We start from the raw sequence: 24,434 nt of genomic DNA, 5'->3' as shown, positions 1-24,434 counted from the left end.
ACAATATATTTCTACTCCCATCCCTCTCACTTTCCCCGGTGGGGTTCTCACTGTTGGGTTTCTGTACCATAGCACCCTGGTCGAATGTACTTTGTAAATAACTGTGAAAGCAGCCAGCTATGCTTTTACATTTTGTTTAAACTCCCCATTCCCGTCAACTCAGTAAGGCGCTCGACAAGGTTCCCCATGGGAGATTGGTTAGCAAGGTTAGATCTCATTCAATACAGGGAGATATAGCCATATGGATACAGAACTGGCTCAAAGGTAAAAGACAGAGGGTGGTGGTGGAGAGTTGCTTTTCATACTGGAGACCTATGACTAGTGGAGTACCACAAGGATCATTGCTGGGTCCACTATTTTTTGTTATTTATATAAATAGTTTTCATGTGAACATAGGAGGTATAGTTAGTAAGTTTGTAGAATGACACCAAAATTGGAGGTGTAGTGGATAGCGAAGGAAGTTACCTCAGAGTACAATGGATCTTGATCGGATGAAGCAATGGCCTGAGGAGTGGCAGATAGAGTTTTATTCAGATAAATGTGAGGTGCTGCATTTTGGAAAGGCAAATCAGAGCAGGATTTATGCACTTAATGGTAATAGTCCTAGAGAGTGTTGCTGAACAAAGAGACCTTGGAGTGCAGGTTCAAATTTCCTTGAAAGTAGAGTCAAAAGTAGATTGGATAGTGAAGAAGGTGTTTGGTATGCTTTTCTTTATTGATCAGAGTATTGAGTATAGGAGTTGGGAGGCCATGTTGCGGCTGCACAGGACATTGGTTAGGCTACTTTTGGAATATTGCGTGCAATTCTGGTCTCTTTCCAATTGGAAGGATGTTGTGAAACTTGAAAGGGTTCAGAAAAGATTTACAAGCATGTTGCCAGGGTTGGAGGATTCGAGCTATAGAGGCTGAATAGGCTGGGGCTATTTTCCCTGGAGTGTCAGAGGCTGAGGGGTGACCATATAGAGTTTATAAAATCAAGAGAGGCATGGATAGGATAATTAGACAAAATCTTTTCCCTGGCATAGGGGAGTCTAGAACTAGAGGACATAGGTTTAGGGTGAGAGGGGAACGATATAAGAGACCTAAGGGGCTACTTTTTCACACAGAGGGTGGTACGTGTATGGAATGAGATGCCAGAGGAAGTGGTGGAGCCTGGTACAATTGCAGCATTTAAAAGGCATCCAGATGGGTATATGAATAGGAAGGGTTTAGAGGGATATGGGCCAAGTGATGGCAAATGGGACTAGATTAGATTAGGATATCTGGTCAGCACGGCTGAATTGGACCAAAAGATCTGTTTCTGCGCTGTACGTTTCTATGACTGTATAACTCAATCAACACTTACTTCAGTCTACAATACGTGTGGCACGGTGGCTCAGTGGTTAGCACTGCTGCCTCACAGCACCAGGGACCTGAGTTTGATTCCTCCCTTGGGCAACTGTCTAGAGTTTCCACATTCTTCTCGTGTCTGCGGCGTGGTGGGACAGTGGTTAGCAGCGCCAGATACCCGGGTTCAATTCCCGCCTCAGTTGACTGACTGTATGGAGTTTGCATTTCTCCCCGTGTCTGCATGGGTTTCCTCCGGGTGCTCCGGTTTCCTCCCACAGTCCAAAAAAAATGTGCAGGTCAGGTGAATTGGCCGTGCTAAATTGCCCGTAGTGTTAGGTGTAGGGGAATGGGGGGGTCTGGGTGGGATGCGCTTCGGCGGGTCGGTGTGGACTTGTTGGGCTGAAGGACCTGTTTTCACACTGTAAGTGATCTCTAATCTCTGCATGGGTTTCCTCTGGGCGCTCTGGTTTCCTCCCACAATCGAAAGATGTGCAGGTCAGGTGAATTGGCCATGCTAAATTGTCTGTAGTGTGAGATGCATTAGCCAGGGGTAAATATGGGTAGGAAAATGGGCCTGGGTAGGTTGCTCTTCAGAGGTTCAGTGTGGACTTGTCAGGCTGGAGGGCCTGTTTCATACTGTCAGGAATCTAATCTAATCATTATGCATGCACTGCACCATCATTAGCCAACAAGTACTTTCGAAGTGAAGGCATTATTGTGCGGTGGGAAGTACAACAACAAATTTGCACATAATAAGTCCCACAAACAACAATGTTATAGAAGACAAAAAAATTGTTTTAGTGGAATAGTTTGGCAGGTCAGGACATTAAGGAATATGTCCCTGCCCTTATTGAAGCAAAGGGAAATAGAGGATTAATTCATATTCTTAAAACTGAGCTCAGTTATATATTTTCAGTGTTGTTACTGATCTCATTGGAATAAGGTTAAAGATTAACACTTCATCTCATACATTTACAATAATTCATGATAGAATGATATGGGAGTTACTATAGAGAGCACCATGAGTACTACATTGGCTATCACTGTGTAGTGCTGTTGTTTTAAATATTGAAACAACTATGATAGTTCAATGCTGATAGTTACAGATAACATTTTGTATGTATGTGTGTGTGTATATGTATGTGTGTGTGTATGTATGTGTGTGTGTATGTATGTGTGTTGTGTATGTGTGTGTGTATATGTATGTGTGTGTGTATGTATGTGTGGTGTGTATGTATGTGTGTGTGTGTATGTATGTGTGTGTGTGAAAATGTGACAGAAGCTACAATGAACAACTATCTTATTTCTACAGCAGAAAACAAATGGAGCCATTTTTCTAAAAGCTTCCTATTTCTGACCCAAGGATTTGGCTTGAACCAACATGAATACATTGGAACATCGGATTCAAGAGGGGGGATAGACCACTGACCCTTTGAGCCTGTTCCACTATTCAATAAGATCGTGTTTGACCTGATTATTGTCTCAGTTCCATTCTCCTGACTGCATTCTATATGCCATGACTCCCTTGTCTATCAAAGACCTGTCTGAGCTACAACTGTAGAAATCCAATCAAGATTAACTTCTGGGGAAGAGAATTCTATACTCTAATGACCAATGGAAGAGAAACTATTCCTCCTGATCACTGCCTTAAAGTTACTATATTATTAAACTACATCCCCTCATTTTGAACCACAGTTAACAAAAGACCTATATTTTGCGATGAGTCATAGAATCCCTACAGTGCAGAAGCAGGCCACTCAGTCCATCTAGTGCGCACTGACCTGCTGAAGAGCATTCCACCCAGATTCACACCCTTGTATTTCCCATGGCTAATCCATCTAACCTGCACATCTTTGGATTCTAGGAGGAAACCCACACAGACACAGGGAGAATGTGCAAACTCCACACAGTCACCCAAGAGTGGGATTGAACCCAAGTACTTAATGCTGTGAGGTAGCAGTACTAACAACTGTAGATCATTACAATATATATCCTTGTTGCTTAATGACTTTGTGACTTTATTCCAATCAAAATATAAAGAAATTGAAGGGAAACTGGAATTTCTATTTAAGCCTATTCGATGCATAAACCATTAGATCTGTGAAAGAAACATTTTTGTATGTTATATTTTCTATGACTTAATTGTTCCAATGAAGAATCTTGGTGTGCAGTTATGATTTTCAGTATGAAAATAAATTCAAATGACCCAGTCTTTGTTTACCAAGTGCTTGTTATCATGAATTCATTTATATCTCCAACTTCATCTGACTGATGTTGTGGGCACTTTCAGAATTATTTGAACAGGGGTTAACACTCATCAAACTCAGACTATGAAACATTTTTGAGGCAACTGGATATGCCAAGTGCCCACGTAAAGGCATGTACCCTGGTTGGTGTAAAAGGTTCTCAATGTGGATTATGGTTGAACACTGGAAATACTATAAGATAAAGAATGATGGAAATCTGAAACAAAAACAAGGAATTGCTGGAAAAACTCAGCAAGTCTGGCAGTGCCCAAGCAGAGTTGCTTAGGGTCCCTTCATCAGACACTTTGGTTTCAGATTTGCAGAGTTTCTCCAGCAATTGCTTATCGGAAATGTTCTGTTCTTAATAATATTCCATAATATGAATTGTCCAACAATATTTACAAATGGTGATATACAACTGGCGATGAATCAATGAACCAAAGAAAGTTTATTCTATTTCTTAGCAGGTAGGTTGCTCTGCTCCAAGGCCAGTCATTAGTTTTGGATTGAAACTTTATCGTCCCGCGAATAATGAACATAATGTTAAGGGAGCACATACAGCAACAAGTCTTCGCAATATGTTATTCATATTCGTTACCACACCTGATTGCAAAGTGAACTTGGTGCCTCATTGATAGAAGCTTAAAAACTTGCGTTTAACAGTGATGAGACAGGTCCACTATAAGAGCAAGTGAAATCAATATTTTCTCACTCCCTGGTTTCATTCAAAACGCGCGGCGATTGTAGGTGCAAATTCATCCAAATCGGCGGCCTTTATTGTGTATGTGGACAGCATTAATTGTTTTACATATTTATACAAAAAAAAACCCCAATGCAATTGTGCTGGATTTACCACGGGAACAAAACAGATTAACATTGCATTACTACGGGTGCGCTCCGCGTGTGTCGCAGTCTCACACCACACGAGAATACATTGAACACTCTACAAAGCCTCTAATACAAAAGCGTTCGGCACTCGCTCAGGGAATACCCTCATGTCGGGACTTTATGTCTCCAAAGATAAGGCAGCTTGTTGCCATTGACAGTCAGGGCCTTCCCGTTCACCGAGCCGGCCTCACCTCTCTTCCCGAACCGGAGTCCGAAAGGATTGAAGTTAAACTTGCTCCTGGTGAACCGGAGTTTGCAGGAGATCTGACTCTCCAGGTCACTCTCCTGCAGGAAGTAGCAGAGGCTGGACTGTTCGGGTGAGTTCCGGGAGTTTAAATTCCGAGCCAAGGCAGGCGAGTTCCGGGAAAATTGAGGCTGGCGGGCCAGGAACATCGAATCTGAGACCGGGAGTGAAGAAGATACACCCGTCAGTATAGCAGCACAGTTAGTTCAGTTATTACTAGGTGACAGGTAACTAAGTGAAACTGGATTGTTACTTGGATAGCTGTGCACTAAAATCAGCACCAGTAGCAACAAACACAGAAATTGCTGAGCATCTGCGGAGAGAAATGACAGTTAACGTTTCGGCTTGAGTGACCCTAATTCATATTAGGACAGCCCCCACGACAGAAACAGATTTCCAGGACCATCACATGTTTTAACATTCGGAATCCAATTTCCTTTTAATAAACGGAGGCGATTTGTTTTCTTGGTTCCTGCTTCTATAGGGAAAAAAAAGGATTCAAGACATCAATTTTTACTTTTTGAGGAAGAATCATTCTGGACTTGAAGTGTTTCTCTCTCCACAGCTGCTGGCAGTTTGACGAGCATTCTGTGTTTGTTTCAGATTTCCAGCATCCGTGGTCTTTGTTTTTAATGATTACTTTGGATCTGTTTTAAGTGGAAGCTGATCACAGGTAGAGATCATTCAGCCTCTCTAAATCTAGTCTACCATTTAGTCAGACTAATCCTAATCTGTGTCTCAATTTAATGGTTTTTGTTCTGTATATCTCAATAACCCTGACTCAACCAAAATCTATGGCGCTTGGCCAATTGACCCAGTGTTCCCTAGATTCTGGTAGTGGGGGCTTCATTGCACAGACCCTTGATTTGGGACGTCGTGTTGAGGTTATACAGGACATTGGTGAAGCCCCTTCTGAAGTACTGTGCCCAATTCTTGTCGTAGGAAGGGTATATTAAGCTGGAATGGGTTCAGAAAAGATTTACCAGGACATTGCCAGCAATAGAGATATAAGGAGAGCCTGGACTGGCTGGGACGTCTTTCATTGGAGCGTAGGAGGTTGAAGGGTTACCTTACAGAGGTCTATAAAATCATGAGGGGTAAGATAAGGTGAATGGCAGGTGTCTTTTGCCGAGGGTAGGGGATTCCAAGACTAAGAAGCATATTTTTAAGATGAGAGAAAGATTTTACAAGACGCAAGGTGCAAACTTTGCAACTCAGAGAGTGGTTCGTGTGTAGAATGAACTTGTGGACTAATTGGTGGAGGCGGGTACTGATACAACATTTAAAAGACATTTGGATAAGTTCATGATTATGGGCCAAGTGCAGACGGGTGGGATTAGTTTAGTTTGAGATTACGGTCGGCGTGGATTGGCTGGACCGAAGGGTCTGTTTCCGTGCTGTATGACTCTTTGACTATAACTGTATGAGAATGGACTCATTCCTGAAGGCTACGCTTTTAGTTTCACATTATGCCTCGCAACTGGACTCTGGGAAGTTTGCGTCTAACTTTGCCGTCTCATTTTATCATTAACACAAGTGATTAAATATGAAGCTGGCTGATACATGTTCCCCTCAGTGATACAGAAACCATTAGACATTGTTCTAATACCAACGTTACCAGTAAGGTTTGCAATAGAGCAGACACTGCAGCTATGTTAAATAGAACAGCAAGCCCAGGGACTTACTGTAACATTAACCTCGCCCAGTATCAGAATTTCATGCAAATATTCCATTCTCTGTCCTATATGAATACTTAACGCTGAGCTGTCTTTGCAGCTATACAAATCACGTTATTGCAAAAGTAGAACACATTACAGCCTTATCCCTTTGTCTGCCCCTATCCTTACTTCAGGCGCAGCTGTACAATTTCCCAAACCTGATGTATAAGCGGATTGTAACACTTACCCACAGATCCGAATTTCTCACTGGAGATCGGTTTCCCCAAGTGTGCATTGTGGCAATTTACTATAACAACCACGAACAGCAGAAGCCTAGTCATGTCACGACCCTGCAGAGAGAGCACACTAAGACTGCCTCTGTGAATTAAACACAATTTACAATGGTGGGACTGACAGAGATGGATGTCCCACACACAACTACTTCAACTAACTGACTCCTGCCATACACCACCTCTTTCATCGCGGTCCACCAGCCATTAGATTCTAAGTTGAGATGAAATTCAAATCTTCCCAGTCGAAACCGAACGGATCTACGATTCGGCAGGCGTGAATTTTAACACAGAACTGTCGCTGAGTAAAGCGCAATGATGGGTACCCAGCAAAATCGAAAATCGCCCGGACAAATCAGTTCTGAGGGGGACTTCTCCAGCAGTGAGAGCGCTGTCCACTCGGTGCGGTGCTGAAAGGGAACTCTCACACTCAGGGATGGAGTCTCTAAGACAGTCAAACCCTGCGCAATACCAGAGACAGGGCTACTAAATGACCCCTTTTTGTTCCAGAAACTCAGCGGTGAACTATCCCACCTTCTAATACGTGTCTTACTTACATTTTTTCGAGTTTTTTTTTGTTTAAAGAAGCGTACTCAGTAGGGCAGCGAGTTAATTTTGTTTGAAATCTTTTCAATTTCAAAATCTTTTGTTTTCGGACGAGATGGTAAAACGCCACTTACTGAGCGACAGGTAGATTCCAGATAGTTTGTCCGAGCTTACAAATCGGTTGGGACCTTGCTCAGCGTTTTAAATACTTTAAAACCCGAAGACATTGCAAACCCATTTACTGACAACGCTGTTTTGTTGTTCTCACTAACTCCGCCCCCCCCCCCCCCCCCCCCCCACATTGACACCAATCCCAGCTCAACGATTTATGCCCATCAGGGCTGATTTATGTACAGAGAATGGGACAGCCGCGAAAGAGGCCGTTCGGTCCATCATACATATGCCAGCTCTTTGAGAGAGCTAGCCAACCAAAGCCACTCTCCTGCTGATTCCCCAGATCCTTGCCAATGTTTCCCTTTCAAGCGTTTATCCCATATTGTCTTGCAAGTTACTATTGGACCTGTTTTCACCGCACTGTCTACGCTTGCCAGAAAAGGCCCATCCAAAAATCGCCTTACGCCAATGAGTTAACCCGTTCAGAATTGGCTGGCAATAGTTCTGCCCAATTCTGGTAAGTTTTGACCAGCTATATTGAAGATGTTCGCGTCCTGCTCCCGATGCAGACAATTAAAGTGGCTCACCCTGTTGTGTTCTGCTGGCCGTCTCCCTGCTCTATGGTTTAATAATTGGCGAACTCTGTTTTTAACGCCGTGAGATTTGTTCCCGTGGACTTCACGAAAATCATCTTCAGGATGACTCATATATGGGTGTTTTAAAAAAAACCCTCTGCTGATGGATAAGTTAGGGATGCTGTTATATAAAAGGCGTTGCCTCCCACGGAAATTGCAGTTCAAACTCAATACACTTCTCCTGCACGACGGGTCACTCGTTTACAAACCTCGCCCCGTGCAAAAGACAGAATTGGGGACTACCTTTAGATATCGCCCAGTCTTTACACATAGCAATCTTCCAGATGAGGAAGAAAACGATTTCCATTGTATCCAAACTCGCTAACTTCAATCCTCCGTGAACTCCCCATTTACAAAGACATTTGAACCAACTTTTTAGTAATATTTTAGAACACTTTGCTTTGATTTTACTGATAAATGGACACAATAACTCATTGTCTGTTGTCAGGAGGCGCTTATAGTAAAAATTCTAGCATCAATGTTGTACAAAAAAGATGTTTAAGATTTTCAAAATCGGTCCGTTTGAAAGCAATGAAAAAAATATACAGCTCCTACCTTACGTTGAACGGGTGCTAATGGTTCCGTAACAACTTGTACCTTCACTACCTCTTGAGTTTGCAAATATTTTGGTATTTGCTGCTGTCATGATATCCACGCAACCAGATTCTGCATAAATTTGACAACGCAATAGTTGGAACATCGGAATTCACGGTTCAACAAAGTGCAATTCTGTGTGTACAGGTAGTTAAATTGTTGATGATCTTGAGGTTGGAAGCATTTTAAACAATAATCTCTCAGACTGGGATTTCAATGCTGTTTTAAATTCTTGCTGAACGTTTCCGTTATGCAGGATTCAGCCGAGCGAACAGTAACTGCTACAAATGTTTCCACGCGCGGTTATAAGCAAATGAGGAACGTTTCTCATGTTTTACTTATCCTCACTCTCCAATGAACAAACCCATTTTATGATCCTTCGAGTTTAGCGTTACAAAGTCCGCATTAACAAATCTGCACAGAAACTGATTCAAACATTAATTCAGTGCTCGCCTCAAAACGATGCTAATTGAATTGCTCTTGTTAAAGTTGATCAGAGGTTAATTTAGTGGTGGCACCGGAGATATAAACTTGCATAACTTTTTTCAGACCTGTATACATATAGTGACAACTATTCTTCAGGACGTACAATTGCAGATACACTTCTGAAGAAAAAGTCACTGGACTCGAAACGTCCATAGTGCTTCCTCTCCACTGCTGCTGCCAGACCTGGCGAGTTTCTCCAGCAATTTCTATTTTGCTTTTGTTTCAGATTTCCAGCGTCCACAATTCTCTGCTTTATTTTAAATACATCTATTGTACTGTTATTTTCAATTTAATCCAATGCTTCGTTGATTTTGCTTCTTAATACAAAACCGGAGTATTGCTCAAAATTACATACTTTTCCACTTTTTTGTCCCTTATCAAAACAGAATGGTAAAAATGCTAAATCTCAATGGAAACAACTGTTTATTCAGCGTGAGAAGAAGGTACGCCCTTCCATCAGAGCTTCATTAGAGCGATTCATAGCAACCACATATTGAGGCAAAAAAAACCCTCTCAATTCTTTCCATTCTTCCCAAACTTGCTGGTTGGAAAGCGGGGAACTAGTGAACCATCCTTAAAATCTGCTCCTAGCAATGTTCAACACCTTCAAACCCAATATAGAAGAGATACAAAGACCCATTTGACATCTTACTTAAATGAATCTCTGGATCTGAGCATTGCTGAATAGCTAAAGGCCATTGAGGATCTCTATTCTACCAGAGATCTCTTTCATCTCGTTCCATCCTTATATACACAGTCCTAGCATCACCCCATGATACTGTTTTGAATTGTAGTCTGAAGCATCTTTAGAGTAGATCCAGTTTGAAACTTGTTTGAATTGGGGACAATAAAAAAATTAAGATATTCAATTACAAATACACAGACTCACACAGTTGCCTTGACCCTGATTTCTGTAAAGACTCCATTCCATTCTGTTTCTATTGCATTTGTTCTGATGATGCCACCATCTGCACTGGGCTCTCAGTAATGTCCACCTTTTTCTTTAACCCACCATTGTAGTTAATGGGATACTCAGCCATGTCCAACTCACATCCCACACTTCTGCCTGCACCTCTTCTCTTCCGCTCCATGTCAATGATAGTGTGCACCACCCCAACAGTCCCCCCTGCCCCGTCCTCACTTTCCACCCTCTACATTTAAAGGATCATGAGCCATTATATCCAGCACCTCTATCAGGATGGCACCACTAGGCACAAATTCCCCTCCCTTGTCAGTATTTCGCAGGATCCATCCTTCCCAGTACATTACATTCCATTCCACCTCCACTCCCACAACCTCCAGGGCAATCGCAGAAGGTGTAACACTTGCACATTTTTCTACTCCCTTCTCACTATCCACTGCTCCAGACACACCTCCCAGGTGAAACAGCAATTTACCTGCACTTTACTCAATGTCTGTTGTATTCGCTACTCACAGTGTGGTCTCCTCTACACCAGGGAGATAAAGTTCCGACTGGGTGGCTGCTCTGTGAAATCCCTATGATCTGCCTGTAAAATGATCCTGAGCTTCCAGCTGCCTGTACTTCAACACACCACTGTGTTCCCACACTAACATTTCTGTCACAGGCTGACTGCAGTGGCCCAGCAAGACTCAACTCGAGCTGGAAGAACCGTACCTCACCTTCTTCTTAGGTTACCTACAGTCTTCAGGACTCAATATCGAGTTAAATCATTTCAGAGCTTGAATGCCTCTTTCCATGTCTACTACCAACCCACACCCTCAGGTTCTGCCCTGACATGGGTTGCTCTCAACACAGCCAACTCATTTTCACCCACTCATAGACCCTATTATCACTTGTCTAGTTTCTCTTCTTCCTTGGCTTACTACAAACATAGTGCAAATTTTATAGAGTCATAGAGATGTACAGCATGGGAGTAGACCCTTCGGTCCAACTCGTCCATGCCGACCAGATAAACCAACCCAATCTAGTCCCACCAGCCAGCACTTGGCCCATATCCCTGTCAACCCTTCCTATTCACATACCCGTTCAGATGCCTTTTAAATGTTGCAATTGTACCAGCCTCTACTACTTCATCTGGCAGCTCACTCCATACATGCACCACCCTCTGCGTGAAAAAGTTTCCCCATACATCCCTTTTATGTCTTTCTCCTCTTACCCTGAACATACACCCTCTAGTTCTGGACTGCTGACCCCAGGGAAAAAAAAGACCTTGTCTATTTATCTATCCATGCCCCTCATGATTTTATCAACCTCTGTAAGGTCACCCCTCAGCCTCCGATGCTCCAGGACTCTGTAGTAATTTGTCTGTCAATGATATTAGTATCTTTTGAGTTTTAGCCCATTTTTCTACATTTGTCCCATTCACCTCCCATGTTGCTCCTTTCCATTATGGAGGTGTTTCTAGCATGTGTCCTCTTGCTTCCTTTTGCATGTCTCCATCACTGCCTGACTGGGCTGTTTCTAAACACCCTTCCTCTGTCTGACTGCAATGATTCTTTCATACAATCTAACAATTTTCCACCTCCTCACACTTTAGAAGAAACTTACTTGCAGCCCATTAAACCAATTAACTATCGCCTTTTGTGATAGTGGATTTAAGTCTGATTCTAGATTCTCCTCAATTATTTGTTCACCCTTATTCAAGGAGATCATTTATTCTAGTTTTCTATTCTGAGAATGATGCTTATTATATTTCTGTCCTCAATAGCCTGAATGTATATTGTATTTTTACTTTAAAGAGTATATTCAGACCTCTTCAAACAACCTTGAAATAGGGAATAATGAGATTTTACTTTAATGCCCTTACTCATGTTATGCGATCCATAACATACAGTGACCATCAGGTTAGCCCTGCAGAGAGATACTCGAAGGCAGACTCCTCAAAAAGAATTGTAAGTGCATATAATGGTTGATACTAGAAATTCAAGTTCCCTGAGGTTGTTACACAATGAACTTTTTATTGTCTTTATAATGTCTTACTATCATGCTAACATGTCAACACATTCTGGTATTTTTAGTTAGGACATAAGATTTCAACCTATTAAGTTATTTTATAAGTTACGTAATCCTCTTTAGTATATCTACATGACACTAATATTGCTTTTCTCATGGTTAATACCTCATGATCTCATCCTTTCTCATACATTCCCTGTTAGTCCATTGTAATCAATCAATCATCTGACTACATGACTGATTGGTAGATAGACTATAATATGTTTGTTCTTAAAGATGTATAAAAAGTTAATGTTCATTTTGTGGAATCTGTTACTAAATTAAATTACAGTTTCTTAGTTTTAATTTGTGTCAATCTCTGCATGGCTGGGAGCTATTATTAGTAATAGTGTGATCTTCCCCACTTAGCTTACATCTGTCTACAGTGTACTTTCCTGTCAACCAAATTGCAGGAGGTAGCTAGCTCACATATTGAGCAATAAATAATCTATTTGAATTTGAATGTAATGATTGTACCTGGTGCTATTCTAACTAATGCAGGAGAGAATCCTGATGTAACCTTTAACTTAGTAGTGATGTAGTCTGTTTATGGAAACTAATTCAGCCATGAATGTGAGAGTTGTGTTTAGAAAAGGACTGAGTAATGTCAGCAGAGTCCACATGATTCAAGTATTGAAGGCTTAGCTATATACTTCCAACACGATCTCCTTTAACTTAAAAGTTATCTTTATATCTATCATGCTGATTGCAAAAGCTGTCAACTTCCTTAAAACAAAAGATAACAAAACTTTGACCTGAGTCAGGAGAGCCTTCTATTTCCTTCTTACTTCAGAGATTGCTTTATATGGACAATGTGTTGATTAACAAACAAGGACAGTGACTATTGCTATGACTTGCAACTAATATTAGTCTTGATGTGGCGTTACCCAAAAGTGACAGCCCTCCATCACTCTCCAAATGCTCATTCAGATAATTTCGCGGCAATCTTCAGCCAGAAATGCTGAAGGGGATGGTCCATCTTGGCCTCGTCCCGTGGTTCCCAGTACCACAGATATCAGTCTACAGCCAGTTTGATTTACACCACGTGATTTTAGGAAATGATTCAAGGTACTGGATAGCACAAAGGTTATGGGCCCAGCCAACATTCCAGCAGTAGTACTGAAGACTTGTGCTCCAGAACATTCCACAGACCTAGCTAAACTTTTCCATTGCGGTTACAACACCGGCATCTACCTAACAATATAGAACATTGTCCATGTATGTCCTGTGCACAAAAAACAAGACAAATCCACAAAAAGCTGGCCCATCAATTTACTCTTGATCATCAGTAAAGTGATGGAAGGTGTCATCAACAGTGCTAATAAGCAGTAGATGCTCAGCAATAACCTGCTCAGTGATGCCCCGTTTGGATTCCACCAGGGCCACACAGCTCCTGACCTCATTACAGCCTTGGTTCAAACGTGGACAAAAGAGCTGAATTCCTGTGGGGTGGGGAGAGTGACAGCCCTTGGCAACAACGTCGCATTTGTGGCAAAACTGGAATCAACGGGAAATGGGGCAAACTCTCCACTTGTTGGAGTTATCCCTGGCACAAATGAAAATAGATGTGGTTTTTGGAGATTGGTAATCTCAGTTCCAGGACATTTCTGCAGAAGTTCCTCAGCACAGTGTCCTGAGCCCAAACATCTTAGAATCATGGAATCCCCACTGTGCAGAAAAAAGCTATTTAGCCGATCGTGTCTGCATCAACCTTCTGAAGAACATCCTACCCAGATGTATCCACTCCCCCATAACCCCACATGACTAATCCACTTAACCTGCACATCCTTATACACTATGAGCAATTTAACATGGCTAATCCACCTGGACCTGCACATCTTTGGACTGGAGAGAACCAGAGCACCGAGTGGAAACCCATGCAGACATCAAACTCCACACAGTTACCCAAAGCTGGAATCGAACCCAGGCCCCTTAATCTGTGAGGCAGCAGTGCTGACCACTGTGCCACCCATCAACTGCTTTATCAACGACCTTCCCACCATCATAAAATCAGAAGTGGGGGTGTTCGCTGATGTATGCATGAAGTTCAGCACCATTCGTGACTCCTCAGATATTGAAGCAGTCCATGTTCAAATGCATCAAGATCTGGACAAAACAGGCTTGGGCTGACAAGTCACATTCACACCACACAAATGCCAGGCAATAGCCATCTCCAAAACGAGACAATCTAACCACCATCCCTTGGCACTCAATGGCATTACCATCATTGAATCCTGTATGATCAACATCCTGGGAGTTACCATTGCCCAAAAACTGAATTGGAATAGTCATATAACTACTGTAACTACAAGAGCAGGTCAAAGGCTAGGAATCTTGCAGAGAGTAACTCACCTCCTGACTCCCAAAAGCCTGCCTGCATTCTACAAGGCGCAGATAAGGAGCAGAACACTCCCTATTTGTCTGGATGGGTGCAACTACAACAACACTCGAGAAGCCTGACCCCATCTAGGACAAAGCAGCCTGCTGACTGGAACCGTATCCACAAGCATTCAGTCTCTCCACCACCAACACTCAGTAGCAGCGGTGTGTACCATTTACAGGATGCACTGCAGAAATTCACCAAGGCTTCTTACACAGTACCTTCCAAACCACTTCCATCTGGAAGGTCAAGGGCAGTAGATACATGGGAACACTCCCCTCCAAGCCACTCACCATCCTGACTTGGAAATTCATTCTGTCAGTATCGCTGGGCCAAAATCCTGGAACTCCCTCCCCAAAGGCGTTGTGGGAGTACCTACCCAAAATGGAGTGCAATCATTCAAGGTAGTTCAACACCACCTTCTGAAGGGTAACCTAGAGCTGGGCAGTAAATGTTGGCCCAGCCAGTGACACCCATCTCCCATAAATGAAGAACAATTTTTAAGAAAAAAGTCAATGCTGACCTGGGAGATTATGAGGCTCTCTCAGAATGGCTTGAACAAATAAACATCTTCCATTGCTCTAAGTTTGATTAGAAATTTGCTCCAGTGAAACAATGTTCATTCTCCTAAGAATAATTAGCAGCAGCAACACTGAAGCCCAATCTTCCTCTCCCCATGTTTTCAATCCTGTTAATTCCCAGCTCCCATTTTTCATTCAACCTGGGCTGAGTGCAAATCAAATCTCTTTCAGTAGTGCATGGTCTCCACCTGCTGGTCATATAGTCTCATTACAGCCAACTGATGTGTTGTTTATGAAGTCCCTATTTGAAGAGTCCATAATGTAATGCCCATGAATCTGATCCAGTCAGCTGACCAAGTCTGAAAATTCAAGAGCAGTAAGAAACATGAAGAAGGCAGGCAATCACTTATCGACCACGGCCCAACAGACTCACGGATGATGTGAAGTGTGGGTGCTGGATGATTTTTCTTTCCTCTTAATATTGTTTCTCCTTTAGTCTTTTACTTCTTAAAATTTCCTCCTCCTTTACCTTGCTTTATTCACTCTTGTTCCTTACAGCCTCTCTCTCATTCTCTCCCCCTTTTCCATTTTCTCTTTCTCTCTCCCCACCTTCTGTGGAACTCCATAGCACACATGAGAGGGAAAAGATTTGACAGGGACCTGAGAGGCAACTTTTTCATACAGAGTGCCATGTGTATGGAACAGGCTACCAGAGAAAGTGGTAGAGATGGGTACAATTACAACATTTAAAATGCATTAACATTGAAAAGACATTTGGATACATGGATAGGAAAGGTTTAGAGGGATATGGACCAAATGCAGGCAAATGGGACTAGTTTAATGTGGGAAACCTGGCCAGCATAGACGAGTTGGGCCAAAGGGTCTGTTTCTGTGTAATATAACAGTATGTCTTCCTCACTCTGAGGGGCTGCCAACCTTGCTTGGCTCAACCGGCCCGTGGCTGAACATGTTAAATCCCCCTCCCATTCCGCCAAGGACATGCAGGTCCTTGGCCTCCTCCGTCTCCAGACCCTGGCCACACAACGCCTGGAGGAAGAGCGCCTCATCTTCCGCCTAGGAACCCTCCAACCACACGGGATGAATGTAGATTTCTCCAGCTTCCTCATTTCCCCTCCCCCCACCTTATCTCAGTCCGAACTCTCGGATTCAGCACCGCCCTCTTGACCTGCAATCTTCTTCCCAATCTCTCCGCCCCCCACCCCCGGCCTATCACCCTCACCTTAACCTCCTTCCACCTATTGCATTCCCTCCCCCTAACTTTTATCTCAGCCTGCTTGGCACACCAGCCTCATTCCTGAAGAAGGGCTTATGTCCGAAACGTCGATTCTCCTGCTCCTCGGATGCTGCCTGGCCTGCTGTGTTTTTCCAGCACCACATTTTTCAATTCTCGTTTTGTCTGTGACTTCAAAGAGAGATTCAGTAACTAGGCTCATATTCTCCAGAGTTAAGGAGAATGAGAGTTGATCTCATTGAATCATGTAATATTGTGAAGGAGATTAGTACACCAGCCTCATTCCTGAAGAAGGGCTTATGCCCGAAATGTCGATTCTCCTGCTCCTTGGATGCTGCCTGACCTGCTGCACTTTTCCAGCAACACATTTTTCAGCAAAGAGATTAGTAGAACTGATGCTGAAAGAAGTTTCCCTTGGCTGAAGGGATAGAGTCATTATCTTAGAAATGGGGTGATATGGTGGCTCAGTGGTTAGCACTGCTACCTCACAGCACCAGGGACCCAGGTTTGATTCCGCCCTCAGGTGAATGTCTGTGTGGAATTTGCACATTCTCCTTGCATATCTGCAAGGATTTCCTCCCACAGAGGTCCCGGTTAGGTGCTAAGTTGCCCATAATGTCCAGGGATGTGCAGGCTAGGTGGTCTAGTCAGGGGAGATGTAGGATTACAGGGATAGGGTAGACAGGTGGGTCTGGGTGGCATACTCTATGGTGGGTTGGTGTGGACTTGATGGGCTGAATGGTTTGCTTCCAGACTGCAGGGATTTCATGAATAACTGGCTGGCTGCTTAGGCCAGAATTGAGGAGACATTTCTACACTCAAAAGTTGTTAGTCTATGGAATTCTCTGTCTGAGAGTGCCATGGACGCTCATTCATGAAGATTCATGTATTTTTTTGGATCTTGAACAAATTTAAGGATATTGTGATCATGCAGCAATGTGGGATTAGGATAGAAAATTAGCTTATTAAGTTACAGAATAGGCTCGAAGAGCTAAATGTCTTATTCCAGCTCTTGTTTTTGCACTCTTTTGATTAAACTCCTGCATGAATGTAGTAACTAACTGTGCATTTGAATATTAAAACCGATTTATTTTATATAGAATCACAACATATGCTGTGGTGGAACACAAATGGCTGCATTTGATGGGGCATTAGGTGTCCCATTGCAGGGTCAGACCGAACAGTGAACCCCGGGCCACATCCTGTGGTGATCACCAGGTAGTGTCGCTGTGAGGTCACCAGGTCAAGATGGTGACTGGCTTGGAGGGGAAATTGCAGGCGGTGTGGGCTTCCCATGTATCTGCTGCTTTTGTCCTTCTGGATGGGAGTGGTTTGGAAGCAGCTGCCGAAGGAGCCTTGGTTAACTTCTGCAGTGTATCTTCTAGATGGCCCTGTTCCTCTCAACAGTTGCTGGCTAAACAGAGGATCAGCAGCTGTGCAGCATCACTGGGGCTGTGATCAAGTAAGCATGTATCTTTAAGGTAATTATCTAATGACATCCTAGTCACCACGTGAAATTCATAGATTCATAAAATCCCTACTGTATGGAAGCAGGCCCATCGAGTCGATACTGACCCTCCAAAGAGCATCCCACCCAGACCCACCCCCTGTCCTAATCCTGTAACCCAATATTTCCCATGGCTAATCCACCTCACCAACACATCCCTGGACACTATAGGCAATTTAGCATGGCCAATCCACCTGACCTGCACATTTTTGGACTGTGGGAGGAAACTGAAGCACCCGGAGGAAACCCACACAGACAGGGGGAGAATGTGCAAACTCCACACAGTCAGTCGCCCGAGGCCGAAATTGAACCTAGGTCCCTGGTGCTGTGAGGCAGCAGTGCTAATGAGTGAGACCCTGTGCCACCCGATATTCTTTCAAAGAGGTATTAGCTCCATCTTGAATAGCTACTGTATAATTCATTTGGGAAGCCCATTAATGAAACAACTTAAGCCCAGGCTATACCAATGGCACTGATAAAGTTTATAACATACTTAGTTTGCTCTGTAAATAAATCCCAGTGTTCATATTACCAAAGTTAACATTGTAGTAAAATTAAGAGAATTTGTAATTTCTCAACCAGCAATTAATATTGAAGGATATTGATGAGGTTATACTTGAAGGGTGATGACGCATAGATGGTCAGACTCAAACACAAACAAGTATGTCTGTTCCAGGGGCCACAGCATCTATTATGGCATACCCTCTAAGTATGGGTGATCACTGAGAGCTGATAGTCATCGCTGTTATGGGACCCCTCAGTGGGTCGCAGAGAGCTTGGTGGTCTCCCCATCCAACAGAGGGCACTCTCCACCTTCCAATCTCTGGTAAAATGCCACAGGAACAGCAACATATTCTTAATTGGCCACTTATGGCGTTGGGAGTGGCTGAGCCGTGTCTGACAGGTCCTGCCACTGGGAAGGTAGCATAGCAATGGGCATGACCCATCACATACCTGCAACATTGTGCTAGCCTTTTCAGTTCCCATTCTGTCTCCAGAGGTCTGGTAAACTCCAACCGAAACGCTCTGATAAATAAAACTCGAACAGGACGCCACACAACAGAGGACAAGGGAAATGAACCTGGGCAAGTATTTGGATGGAATTGAATGAGCTTTATTGTCACATGTACTCAAATGAAAACAGTGAGAAGTTTACAAGTTGTTGCCACATTACGGTTCCATCTTACTGAAACAGATACTAAGTATTTGATGAAAAATAAAAGAAAAGTCTAGTATAAGAATAAAAAGGATTTTTCTTTTAAAAGTACACAATTTATGTCCATCCACCCCAATCCATGCCAACACCTAGCCTCCAGATCACACTGGGCCTAGCCTCCAGATCACACTGGGCCAACCCTCCAGATCGCACTGGGCTAAGCCTCCAGATTGCACTGGGCCTAGCCTCCAGATCACATTGGCCAACCCTGCAGATCACACTGGGCCTAGCCTCCAGATCACACAGGGCCAACCCTCCAGATCACACTGGGCCAACCCTCCAGATCGCACTGGGCCAACCCTCCAGATCACACAGGGCCAACCCTCCAGATCACACAGGGCCAACCCTCCAGATCACACTGGGCCAACCCTCCAGATCACACTGGGCCAACCCTCCAGATCACACTGGGCCAACCCTCCAGATCGCACTGGGCCAACCCTCCAGATCACACAGGGCCAACCCTCCAGATCACACTGGGCCAACCCTCCAGACCACACTGGGCCTAGCCTCCAGATCACACAGGGCCAACCCTCCAGATCACACTGGGCCTAGCCTCCAGATCACACTGGGCCAACCCTCCAGATCGCACTGGGCTAAGCCTCCAGATCGCACTGGGCTAAGCCTCCAGATCGCACTGGGTCTAGCCTCCAGATCACATTGGCCAACCCTCCAGATCACACTGGGCCTAGCCTCCAGATCACACTGGGCCAACCCTCCAGATCACACTGGGCCAACCCTCCAGATTGCACTGGGCCTAGCCTCCAGATCACATTGGCCAACCCTCCAGATCACACTGGGCCTAGCCTCCAGATCACACTGGGCCTAGCCTCCAGACCACGCTGGGTCAAATCTCCAGATCACACAGGGCCGACCCTCCAGATCCCATTGGGCTTAGCCTCCAGATCACACTGGGCCTGGCCTGCAGATCCCACTGGACCCAGCATCCAGACCACACTGGGCCAAGCCTCCAGATCACACTGGGCCAGGCCTGCAGATCCCACTGGGCCCAGCATCCAGACCACACTGGGCCAACCCTCCAGATCACACTGGGCCTAGCCTCCAGACCACACTGGGCCAGGCCTCCAGACCACACTGGGTCAAATCTCCAGACCACACTGGGCCTAGCCTCCAGATCACACTGGGCCTAGCCTCCAGATCATATTGGGCCAACTCTCCAGATCACATCGGGCCTAGCCTCCAGATAACACTGGGCCAAGCCTCCAGATCACACTGGGCCTAGCCTCCAGACCACACTGGGTCAAATCTCCAGATCACACTGGGCCAACCCTCCAGATCACACCGGGCCTAGCCTCCAGATAACACTGGGCCAAGTCTCCAGATCACACTGGGCCAAGCCTCCAGATCACACTGGGCCAAGCCTCCAGATCACATTGGGCCTAGCCTCCAGACCACACTGGGTCAAAACTCCAGTTCACACCGGGCCAAGCCTCCAGACCACACTGGGCCTAGTCTCCAGATCACACTGGGCCAACCCTCCAGACCACACTGGGCCTAGTCTCCAGATCACACTGGGCCAGGCCTCCAGATCCCACTGGGCCTAGCCTCCAGATCCCACTGGGCCTACCCTCCAGATCCCACTGGGCCTACCCTCCAGATCCCACTGGGCCTACCCTCCAGATCCCACTGAGCCAACCTTCCAGATCCCACTGGGCCTAGCCTCCAGACCACATTGGGCCTAGCCTCCAGACCACATTGGGCCAAATCTCCAGACCACATAGCTTCAAACCTCAAGGCCTCGCCTCCAGTCAGCAAGGGGCCTTACCTACACACAAGCCCCATCTCAACACCTCACAACGGCCTCCAGTAAGCAGACTCACCTCACTAGAAAGGAGAAGAAAAGCCTCTTTCATTTATACACCAAAGATCTTTCATAACCTCATGGCTAGTGCTTCCCAACAGATGTATTATTTTTGAAGATGAGACAACAAGGGTGGCACGGTGGCTCAGTGGTTAGCACTGCAGTGTCACAGCACCAGGGACCCAGGTTTGATTCAAGCCTTGGGTGACTGTCTGTGTGGAGTTTGCACATTCTCCCCATGTCTGCGTGGGTTTCCTCCGTGTGCTCCGGTTTCCTCCCACAATCCAAAAGATGTACAGTTAGGTGAATTGGCCATGTTAAATTGCCCATAGTGTTCAGGGATGGGTAACAGGTTAGGTGCATTAGTCAGGGGTAAATATAGGATAGGGGATTGGGTTTGGGTGAGATACCCTTTGGACGGTTGGTGTAGACGTTTTGGGCCAAAGGGCTTGTTTCCACACTGTACAGACAAAATTACACCTTTACACTGGGGCAAGAAATTGAAATAGAAACCGCAATATCATGTAGCATACAAATACAATGGAAGGGAGACCGAGGACGCTTAAAATAATGAACCAGTTTGGTTTGGATGCTTGCAAGGATAAACTCATTCCCACCCATTTTCCATCATAATTCCTGCCTGTAAGAGGGATGCTTTGGAGTTTTTTGGATCATTAAATGACATCAGAGGCCTAACCACATGTGTGTGATTTGGAAAACACTGGAGATATAAACATTTACCAGAAGCATTGTATGAAGATAAAATATTACAATGCAAAAATAAAAATTTTTTTGTTTATCCTGGTATGTTTTCTTCCATTTTTCAGCTCCCAGATCATGGTATTAAAAATAATGCCATTAACTGCTTGGTTTGCTCAAAACATTTCTGGACAACTGTTGTTTCCAAACAATGGATTTCTGGATTGGAGAAGCTACAGTGTGCTTACATTAGAAAAACGTACAGGGTTTTGAGGGGATGTAGTGAGCCAGAGAGCCTAGGTTGATAACTTTTTTGAAAAGCCAACAAAGCCATTTTGGGCTGAATGGCCTCCTTCTGTGTTGTTAGATTCAATAAATTACCAATTGGTTTTCGTTGAAATGTTTCATCTGGTGTAACATGGGAGCTGGAAATACCCTTGAAATGCACGAGTAAGATTTAGCCCAGTGTTCACAGTAATCACCTCACTACTGTCTGTCATCAACTCTCACCATTATTCAGTATAGAGGGAGCTGCAATTTCATCCAGCTGAACACTACTAAGGTTGAAGTCACTGCCTTTGGTCCTCATTACAAAGGGGCTGTCCCAAAGGATACCTCGTACAGGAATGATGTGACATGGAATTATAACAGAAACTGGGTTGGGAATAATTTTATCCTTTCAAGCATCCAAAATAAATTGGTTCATTTTTTAAAACTTCCTCAATCCCCCTTCCTTATAATTGCTCCATATCAATGACTTCATCTTGGTTTGGGGCTTAATCAGATTGTTCCCAGCCCTGGTCTTATCTCAGTAACCTTCTAATGAATGCGTAGTTGAAGTATGGTAACACTAAGACTGCCTTTTTCCATCTTCATAGCATTGTCTGACTTGGCCTCGCCTCAGGCTAGATGATGTTGAAACTCTTATCCATATCTTTGTCAGCCATTGTCCTGACTACTTCAAAGCGCTCCTGCTGCTGTCCCACGTTTTACTCTCCACAACTCTGTTGCCCTTTGTCCTTACTAGCACCAATACCGATTCACTCACCACCCCTATGTTCACTGATCAACAGGGCTCCTGATCAAGCAACTCTTCAACTTTAAAATTCTCATCCTTGTTTTGAATATGATCCATGGCCTCACCCATCTCCATTTTAGTGGGCATTGTCTGGTCCTCAAATCTGCAAGATATCTGTGCTCATCCAAGTCTGGCCTCTTTAACAGACCTGATTTGAATTGCTCCACCTACAATGGGTTTGGCCTCTGGCCGTTTAGGATCTAAGCTCTGGAATCCCATCTTTAGACCTATTCACGTCTGTTTACTCCTTACAGACACTTTTTAACACACCTTTAACTAGGTTTCTGATCATTTCCCCCTAATATTACCTTGCGTAACTCGGTGTTGAATTTTGCTTCATAGGGTTCCTGTGAAGTCCGTCGAGATGTTTTATTAAATCAAAATGCTATAATTCAAGTTCCTGTTTCTAATTCATCAAGAACTCAATAACATAGATCAAGAATGTTTTGCCTTTAAAATATCTCTGCTGGCCTTTATTTGCAGACATGTATTTTTCCACGTGAACCAGTCAACACAAGGAAATACCTCAACTGTTGAGGGAAATCAGGGTGGAGGTAGTGTAAACTCTGACCATAATCTTCCAACCCTCCCTAAGTATGGAGATCCTCGAGTGTGGATGGATTTTTCACCTTTGATCAACCTGAGGAGAGGCATAATCCTGGCAATTAGCCTAGCAACAGTGTGTGGAAGTATTTAGGGCATTAATCAAAGACAAAATGGCTTTTGGACACCATTTTAATGTTTGATGTGGGTCTTAACTAAGGCTAATTTACACTCCGCTTTGTATTGTTTGTAAGGTAGCAGGAAAAATTGCGTTAATAATAACTTAATTGCGTTAATTCAAACCTTTACTGCTGGGAAAGTCAGAGCGGTTAACAATCTACTACCCTCACCTCCAACTTCCCTTTCCTCCCTAATGTCCTCAACTATGAGGAAAAAGGGATAGAACAAGTAATAAAATAAGGCAGTCTATCCTGTTAAGTAACGAAGCTGGAGATTTTCAGATTTGAGGCCAAGTATTAGACTGGATAAGTCAGGAAGTGATTCAGAGTTGGATGAATGTTATAAGTGAATGTGAAAGTGACTTAACTCAGTACTTTATTTCATGGTATCATATCCCATTTTTCCAATCTTCTATCTCGCGAATTACACCTAGAATACAACTAACTGATATGTTTGCAAAGGGTCCTGATAAATGTTTGGAGATTGTACCCCAAGTATGTTTCACAATCTGCTCTTAGACAGCATGCCAATGGGCCTTTGATGGTGAGATTCCACAGCTAATTTTAAACTTATTAATGTATGTGGAAACCAGGTCAATAATATTCTCTTGCATAAATGGAATGCCTTTTACATTTTACACGTTAAATATATCCATTCATTTATTTTAAGCACCCTGAACAAACATAAGTTGGTTTTGTTTAAGAATTAAACTGTGTATAGTCAGATGTAAATGTATTAAGGATGTGCATATGATGTATTGTTGAAGTTAAGGTGGAATAGTGAAGTATTCTGTTTGGTATCGTCACCAAAGTTAGATTTGCGTATTAAGAACTTTTCTGCTTACCTGTCCTGGACCAATGTCCTTTGGCAATGATGTTTAAAATATGATTCCTCCACTTAACTATCAAGGGAACTGTAGGTTTTTTATTTCGGTGAACTGTGGCTGGTATAAGATTTGCCTTCTGTTTGGTTACAGGGCAGATTTCACCAGAAGGGGTCAGCTGGCAATTGTTGTAGTAAACTACATTTCCAAATTCAAAGTAGCAAAAATGTTTTTTTTAAAAAACTGAGGCAGGTTGTGTCCTAATGGGTCTATTTTCGTGAGCTGATCTAAGTCAGGCTAGAGGGACAGTAGTGGAGAGGTAAGGGATTGTGGAATGTATTCCAGTTGATCTCATTGCTTCTGGGGGTAAGGAAGGGAGGGGGAAATTCCTTGTGATTCCATTTCCATCACC

At 43.8% G+C, this 24,434-nt stretch overlaps 1 protein-coding gene across 5 annotated transcripts in view; it reads right to left on the bottom strand.

Moving 5' to 3' along the window:
• Positions 1 to 2,545: 2,545 nt before the first annotated feature.
• The window catches only part of kiss2 (kisspeptin 2), a 28,723-nt gene continuing 6,834 nt past the window's right edge, over positions 2,546 to 24,434 (bottom strand). The window contains exons 2-4 of one of the 5 annotated variants that reach the window (XM_087999682.1): positions 8,506 to 8,616; positions 6,613 to 6,731; positions 2,546 to 4,861 (exon numbers count right to left, since the gene is read on the bottom strand). In XM_087999682.1, coding sequence (XP_087855808.1) covers positions 4,569 to 4,861; positions 6,613 to 6,706 — 387 coding nt within the window. In that variant the 5' untranslated portion in view covers positions 6,707 to 6,731; positions 8,506 to 8,616 and the 3' untranslated portion in view covers positions 2,546 to 4,568. Of the gene's footprint in view, positions 4,862 to 6,612; positions 6,732 to 7,335; positions 7,355 to 7,902; positions 7,925 to 8,505; positions 8,787 to 24,434 lie in introns of those variants that run through there. The other 4 variants (XM_087999681.1, XM_087999683.1, XM_043713445.2 and 1 more) reach the window with 4 other exon arrangements.

Source organism: Chiloscyllium plagiosum, unplaced genomic scaffold (assembly GCF_037043375.1).
Source record: "Chiloscyllium plagiosum isolate Xiang-an unplaced genomic scaffold, Cpla_swu_hap1 HiC_scaffold_23, whole genome shotgun sequence".
NCBI classification, from domain to species: Eukaryota; Metazoa; Chordata; class Chondrichthyes; order Orectolobiformes; family Hemiscylliidae; genus Chiloscyllium; species Chiloscyllium plagiosum.
The sequence above is the reverse complement of the archived record's forward strand: the minus strand, read 5'-3'. Positions and strand labels throughout refer to the sequence as shown.